The sequence below is a fragment of the Solanum dulcamara genome, chromosome 4 (genome assembly GCF_947179165.1).
Source record: "Solanum dulcamara chromosome 4, daSolDulc1.2, whole genome shotgun sequence".
NCBI lineage: Eukaryota > Viridiplantae > Streptophyta > Magnoliopsida > Solanales > Solanaceae > Solanum > Solanum dulcamara.
The window spans coordinates 1252236-1260641 of NC_077240.1; the positions used below are offsets into that span (position 1 = coordinate 1252236).

General features: G+C 33.7%; 1 protein-coding gene across 1 annotated transcript; it reads left to right on the forward strand.

Annotated features, from left to right (window-relative positions):
* Positions 1–7090: 7090 nt before the first annotated feature.
* Positions 7091–8059, forward strand: LOC129885339 (glycine-rich protein 2-like). Its single transcript, XM_055959584.1, has one exon. The coding sequence runs from the start codon at positions 7164–7166 to the stop codon at positions 7806–7808; it is 645 nt and encodes a 214-aa protein (XP_055815559.1). The 5' UTR covers positions 7091–7163; the 3' UTR covers positions 7809–8059.
* Positions 8060–8406: the final 347 nt, after the last annotated feature.

Genomic DNA, 8406 nt, shown 5'->3' on the forward strand with positions numbered 1-8406 from the left:
GGCAAAATACCCTGATTTAGAGAAGGTTTTCTATGAGTGATTTCTTCAAATGCAAGAGAAAATGAACATGTCAGGGAAAATTATCCAACGAGTATTTGATGTATTCTAATAATTATTACTTTATATTTTTTTGGGCCTTTAATACTTTATTTTTAATTATTATTTAATGCATTTAACGAGAATATTACTTTAATATAATTGGCCAAAGTCGAGATCGGAGAAAAATATTCATTTAGCGAGATTACCACTTTATCGAGGATCTAATGTATTTTGAATTATGACAAAATAATTTTAGTATTCTAGTTATTGAAGCCAAACAAAAATAGAACATTTTACCCTTTTTTTCAATATTACTTTTTTTTAATAAAATTGAACATTCTTATTTGAAACCATCTATCACCTTCCTACTACACATACTTAAAATAAATAGTTAAGTAACATGATTGATACTTATTTTTTTGGGATACAATTTGATAACGATGTTCCAATTTTTAAATGTAAAATAAGTGTATATGGATCCTCAGCAATTGTGCGATGTTGAATGCTTTATCACCCTTGAGGAGATTGTGGTGCATTCGTGTATTGTCCCTATTTGCTTTTTTATGGCTATTTACAACATGTTATTAAGAAAATAATCTAGAAATAGACGGGTCATTCGATATTGTATGAGTGCTAGAATTCCTAAAATCACGTCTCATCTGAATATTCTCATTCGTGACAATGATATTGTATGTATTGACAAGCTTAGGATGGACAGAAATACCTTTCACATTTTAGCCTCCTTAGCCAAGAATATTGGAGGGTTGAATGACGGTAAAAATATGTCGAGTACTGAAAAGTTAGCAAAGTTCTTAAATATTTTGGCTCATCACGATAGGGGTGAAGTGTAAGTCGAGCCTTTAATGAATGTCTAAGAGTTATTCTTAAACTAACTCCAGTGTTACTTTTAAAACCTAATCCGGTGCTCGAAGATGATACTGATAATCGATGGAAATGGTTTAAGGTAGGTAAATTTTCATCTAACATTTGATTTACTGCAAAAAAGGCTTGAAATATTATGATGAAAGTATTTTTATTTTTGATTGCCCTTTAGTATTTAGAGTTGAATTTATCTTATAGGGTTGTCTTGGTGCATTGGATGGTACTTACATTCCCATTAGAGTCGAAACCATATATAAGCCAAGATACAAACATGAAAAGGAGATATAGCAAGTAATGTCTTAGAGGTTTGTGATAGAAATCTCAATTTTATTTATGTATTACCTGGTTGGGAGGGATCAACCGCTGATGGTCACGTATTGCGAGATGCTATTGTACGAAGAAATAGGATAAAAGTACCCAGGGTATGCTAAAAACACAAACACTTGTCTATTTCCAAAACTTTCAAAAATAGAATAATATTTTAAAGTAATTATATCATTGTTTAAATTTTTAGGAAATTACTATCTATACGATGGAGGATATACAAATGAAAATGATTTTATTTCCCTACAAAGAATATAGATACCGGCTAAAGGATTTCCAGGGTGACAATCCATCACCTCGATGTCAAGAAAAGCTCTTTAATATGAAGCATGCTAGGGCCGCATGTTATTGAAAAAGCAGTTCGTCTATTAAAAAGACGTTGGAAAATTTTTAGAATTTCTTCGTGGTACTCAGTTAAGGTTCATAATAGAATTATTAGTGCGTGTTGTTTGATACACAATTTCATTCGAAAAGAGATGAAAGTTGACCCCTTAGATGTGGAAATGGAATTTCACATGGAGAATCAACATGAATAAGAAAATATTAACACAGTTGAAGCATCTAATGAGTAGACCACTTGGAGGGATGAACTAACTCAGTCTATGTGGAATGAAAGATCTGAAAATCAATCTTTATAATTTTAAACTATGTGGTTAATTTTGTTGTGCTCATGCACTTTTGTTTTTAATTTTTTGTTCAATGTAAAATGTAATAACTTTAAGTATTTTGTGAAAACGAATGGTCTCTTTTTGTATGTCTCACATTGTTGTTGTAGAGACAAATAGTGAATCTCAATGTATATTTATATATTTTTGAATATATAAGTAGTGAATTTTTGTGTACGTGTGCCATTATCTTTTTCAGAACAATCTAGTTGTATTACAGTTTTCTTGGTTATAATTAAAATAATTTACTAGTAAGTTGCAATTTAGTATTAATTTTGATTTCATATATAATTTTACAGATTGAAATGGTTTATCCCACAGTTGATACGTTTAACATGTCCAAAAAGAGGGCAAGAAAATCAACATCTTCGTCTCCAAGGGTATAGACTCCAGAAGAGGAACTCACTCTTGTAGATGAAATAAAAGAATTGCGTGTTAATGATTAGAGAAGAGATAATAGAACCTTTAGACATGGATATTCAATGGAATTGGAACACTACATGAATGCTCGTCATCATAATTGTGGATTGAAATCTCTATCTCATGTTGATTCTAAAATTAGATCATGAAAAAAAATTATGCAACTATATCGTTACTAAAGAGTCGAAGTGGTTTAGGATTTCAATATATTGATGGAAGTATCTTAGTTGATGATCCAAAAGCTTGAGATGCCTTGATAAAAGGTGATTTATATTTATTTCAAATCATTAGTGAATTTCTACTTTCTTGTATTTTCTCATAGTGAATATGATCTTTGTCTTTGGAATATTGTAAATTACTTCGTACTTGTTTCTTAGGTTGATCTAAATGCCAAGTCAATGAACTTAAAAAAATGACCATTTTTTGCTGATTGGGAAAAGGTATTGGCAAGGATAAAGCTACTGGACAGTTTGTCGAGGGGCCAAAAGATGTTGTTGAAGAAATAGAAAAAACTGAAGCTAAAGAAATTGCTATAGACACGTCTTTAAAATTTTCGGTTATTGTTGTCGTCGTAGATGATGCTACAAGTACAAGAGAAGATCAAGCTGCCCAAGAGGAATCTAATGTATCAACTGGAGTAACACAAAGTCCATTTACAACTCAAGATGAACTAATGTATCAACTGGAGCAGCACAAAGTTCATTCACAACTCAAAATGATGGAATCCAACAATCTAAGAAATAAGGTAATAATTTTAAGGCATCGTCTTCTACAATCAACGAAAAAGGTAGAAGCAAAAAAAGAAAAACAACAACTGAGGATGAGGATGAGACTATTCTCAAAGGTTTAATGGAGGTGATGAAGCAATTTACTCAAAGTCATTGATAAGATGATAGTTGCTTTAATGACAAGCTAGGAGAGCGTGATCTATCTGATATTCGTGGTAAGATATTTTCTAATATTGAATCCCCTGTATTTGAAATATACAACTCGAATGAACGAGTCAAAGCAACAATGGAAATTATTTAAGATATAAAAAGAATGGAGTTCTTTTTAAGCATCAGTGAACTTGATCGTCATAGTATGATGTGGATGATTATTAATGATAAGCTTTAATGAGAATTCCGTTAATGTGGTTAACTCCAAAAGGTCCTTTTTTGTCTAGTAGAATGGAAAGTTCGAATTTTGAGGCTTTCATTTTGAGTTTGTGTCGCTAGGTGTTTTAACTTTGAAGTTTTGAATAAAATTTAACTTCGGCCAACATTCTTGGTAAATGTGCTGAGATGAGAATTTTGTCAGTGCAGTTAATTTCGGAAGGTCCTTTTTATTCTAGTAGGATGGTTGGTTTAAGTTTTTAGGCTTTTATTTTGAGCTTGTGTCGTTAGGCATTTTAACTTTGAAGATTTGGTCAAACTTTGATTTCAACCAATATTTTTGGTAAAAGTGCTCGGATGAGAATTCTGCCAATGTGGTTAACTCTGGAAGGTCCTTTTTGGTTTACTAGGATGGTTGGTTCGAATTTCGAGGCTTTCATTTTGAGTTTGTGTCGTTAGTCATTTTAACTTTGAAGTTTTTGCCAAATTTGACGCTTAATTAAATATCACTCCTTATTAAATACAAGTCTTTTCTAAAGATACAATCAGATTCATTATATGCTTTTTCGTAGATAAAAAATTTCTCCATCTTCTCATAGGCAAATCTTGAGGAACGTTCAATCCAAATTCTTTCTTTGAGGTTAGGAACTTTTGTAATCTTAAACTTTGCTTATCTCTTCTTCTTTGTTTTTTCTCTTGTTAATCTGGTGGGAGACAAATGAAATTCTAGATCTTCTCAATATGCTTTAGTTAAGTTAAAGTTTTATGTACACCCAAATTTAATGTGAATTTTTTCTTTGAACAGGTAACAAAATTTTGTGTGGGTTTGATTTGTTTGTAAAAATAAAATCTATTCAATAAAAAGAAAATTCTTTTAATTTAGTTCCTTTAGCTTCAAATACTGCAAGAAATAAGCATGTACTTGAAGAATCAATGTTAAATTAATTGATTGAAACTATGACTAGCAATATCATTATTAAGTTTATTGTTGTAGTGATAAAAATATTTTTTGGAGATTTAAACTAGCTGGATATCTTCTTATGATATCCCCTGCATCACATGTTAAATTTTTTGTGAGAAATACATGTGAAAATAAGTTAGAATAATTTTGAAGTGAATCATAAGTTGAGATAAATTGTGATTTTATTTATATTTTTGCAGATTAATGGTAGGAGTCCCACAATAAGAAGGTTGAACATGTCTCAAAAAAGACCAACAAGGATGTGGACTCCAGAAGAGGAACTCACTGTTGTTGATAGATTAAAAAAAATTGTGTGTTAATGGTTGGAAAGAGGATAATGGAACCTTTACAGATGGTTATTTAATGGAACTGGAACAACAAATGAATGCTTGTCATCCTAATTGCGGATTGTAATCTTTACCACATATTTGTTCTAAAATAAGAGAGTCGAAAAAGCGCTATATGACCATATCGTTGGTAAAGAGTCGAAGTGGTTTAGGATTTCGATATAACGATGGCTCTATCTTAGTTAATGATCTAAAATCTTAGAATGACTTGATAAAGGTGATTTTTAATTTATAAATTATTAGCAAACTAAAGCTAGTTACTTATATTTTCTTTTGGTGAATATGACCTCTGTCTTTGGAATATTGTCAGTTACTTCATGTACTTGTTTATTTTTTTTTAGGTTGATCTAAATGCCAAGTCAATGAACTTTAAGAAATGGCCATTATTTGCTGATTGAGAAGAAATATTTGACAATGTTAGAGCTACTGGATAGTTTGCCGAGTGGCCAGAAGATGTTGTTGAAGAAATAGAAAGAACTGAAGCTCAAGAAGTTGCTAATGACATGTCTTTGGAATTTCCTATTATTGTTGTCGATGAAGATGATGCTCCAGCTGAAGGAGAAAATCAAATTGCTTAAGAGGAACCTAGTGCATCAACTGAAGCAACACAAAATTCATGGATTGCTTTTTAAGCATCAATGAACTTGATCATTACACTATGGTATGAATGATTGTTAATGATAACTTTAAAGCTTTGAAAGGTTTTTGGTTAGCTACTTTGTAAGGTTTAACCATGACCCAGTTCACTTTTATTTTGTGTAATGTTCTATGTGCCAGTTTATGTAATTTAACAATGAATTATGTTAACCCTGAGGCCACAATACTAGAATTTCAAGTTTGTCTCAAAAGTGTGTTAGATTTGTTGTATTTTTTATCTTACGAAATCTATTTTTTCACTACTTTGTTGCTTGAACACTTGACTCTCAATTTTGTGTCAATGGTGTCTTTACAAGGATAAGACTGGTGTCTTTCCTATTGAGGCCACAATACAATAGGAATTTTTTTTCTTTATTGTATAGGGGGTGATGTTCCTGATATTTATTCCGTCTTAGTGCAAAGTTATTCCCTTTTTAATATATATCTTACCCTTTCAATATATATATATAAAGCATTCGACATGACCAGTGGTGTTCAGTCCCTTGGGGATAAGCTCTGGTAGATCCAAAATTTAAAGTTGTTCCTTGTTGTTGTCGCTATTTTGGAGGAGTAGAGGTAGGCCTAAGAAATATTGGGTGAGGTGATTAGGCATGATATGACGCAAATTCAGCTTATCGAGGACATGATCAAACATTTAGAAACCTTGTGAAACTTTGTGATCCAAACTTTTGATTCAAGGATATACTGTCAACAAATATTTTATTTTTAAGAAGTATATAATGTTTATTAATTTTTAACATAACAAATCAACATCCAAAGAAATTATTAAACCTGCATAACTAAATCCTACATAATTAAATTCTGTATTACTAATACCTGCATAACTCTAACCAGCAACCAAATGGCCCCTTAGTTGTACATTTCTAATTAAAATAAAGGAAGAAAATATCATAGAAAAGGTGAAAAACAAAATATCTAGCATTAGAAGAACAATTGTAGCTTACGTTTAGAAAGACAATAATTTCTACTACGGTTAAAAGACAAAATACTACAGCACATTATACAAGTGATATTGACTCCATTATATTAAATATAAAATATAAAAACATATGCTTGTACATTCATGATAATGGAAACCCAATTTCATAAATTAATTCATTGATAGAAACATTATAGTTTAGTATTAATTAATGGGGGGAGGGATAGGAAGACTTCGTTGGATAAGAATCAAAATGGATTTTGATCAGGTGATTGAAATATCTCTTGTTTCACAGATTTTGAGTTCGATCCAAATGAATGAAATTTATTTGATATAAAATTAAAATTTAATCAAATTTTAATATAAACATAAAATATAAAAATAGAATGAAAATTAGAAAAAGGACCAAAATGGAATTACACTCTTTGAGATCTCTTTTATTTGATTGATATTTGAATGACAACTCTTTGACTGCTACACAGAAGGAACCTGCATGAAAATATTCCAAATGACTATACTAACCCCAGTATCCCTGATGGTACTCCCTTTCTACTAATTCAAACAAGGAGGATAAATTGGTCCAATTATTTGAAATTTGACCATTGGTCTTATCCCTATTTCCAACGTTGAGACCCTGACCGTTTGTTCGTATGGTGAATTTCCAACCGTTTGATTTAATTCTCCAAAGCACAATAAAAGAAGAGAATCCTGGTCCACTCTATTCTGGGCCCAACAAAACGTGGCACTCAGACGCTCACTATATAGGTGACCCATCCCATTGTGAAATAAGCCACGGTGACAATTCCAAAGGGAACACACACACACAAAGAAAGGGGTTTTAGGGTTTCTGAAAAAATGGCTGATGAGGGAGGACAGAGGGCTAAGGGTACAGTGAAGTGGTTCAGTGACCAGAAAGGGTTTGGTTTCATCACTCCCGACGATGGTACTGAAGATCTGTTTGTTCATCAATCTGGCATCAGATCTGAAGGTTTCCGCAGCCTAGCTGAAGGGGAGACCGTCGAGTACGAGGTGGAGTCTGGCGGTGACGGCCGGACTAAGGCTGTTGATGTTACTGGACCTGATGGAGCTCCTGTCACAGGAGGTTCTCGTAGCGGCGGCGGCGGCGGACGAGATGGAGGTGGTTATGGTGGCGGCGGTGGCTACGGAGGTGGTCGAGGAGGAAGCCGTGGTTATGGTGGTGGTGACAGTGGCTACGGAGGTGGTAGCCGTGGTTATGGAGGAGGCGGTGGCTACGGAGGTGGTGGTGGTGGTTATGGCGGCGGTGGAGGAGGTGGCAGCGGCTGCTTCAAGTGTGGAGAGTCTGGTCACTTTGCTCGGGACTGCACTCAGGATGGAGGCAGCGGCGGCGGTGGTGGTAGATATTCCGGTGGCGGAGGTGGTAGATACTCCGGCGGTGGAGGCGGAGGAGGTGGTGGCGGCTGCTACAAATGTGGTGAAGACGGGCATTTCGCTCGTGAATGCACCAGCGGTGGTCGTTGATCTATATCTCTATGTTTGCTTTTTTTGTTTGAAGTTGTTATGTTTCCGGTGTTTAATGACACCGTTCATCTGGATTGTCTCTAGTGTTGTTTGGATATTTTTATTTTCTGCAGGTAGTAGTTAGTGTTGTCAGTCTAATGCTTTTGGTAATGGGGAGTCCTATTTTTGTTGGTGCGTCAATGAATACTCTCTGTACATGTCTGTCTACATACATGTTTTGGAAAGCAATATCAATTATTGAGCTGTTAAAAGTCTCTTAATTTCTGTGTTTTACATACTCATTATTTAATGCTTAGAGTAGTTTTGGTAAGCTCTTTGAGAGGAGGAGATGAACATAAAGGAGAATTCATTCAATGTACCGGAAAAAGATGGAAATGACCCTTTCTATGTCCATTCCTGATTGTGTTTTTGTACAGCATTTCAATTTAAAGTTGGTTTTTTGATTCGCGTGGTACATGAAATGGATTGTAATACGCTTTATTCGCTTGACATTAATGGAGTGGTTGAGTCTCTTTCTGTGATTAGTCAAGGAATAACTTTTGACTCTCTTCTTCCCAATTACTCTTCCACTGATAAAAATCATTAACTCATCAAATTT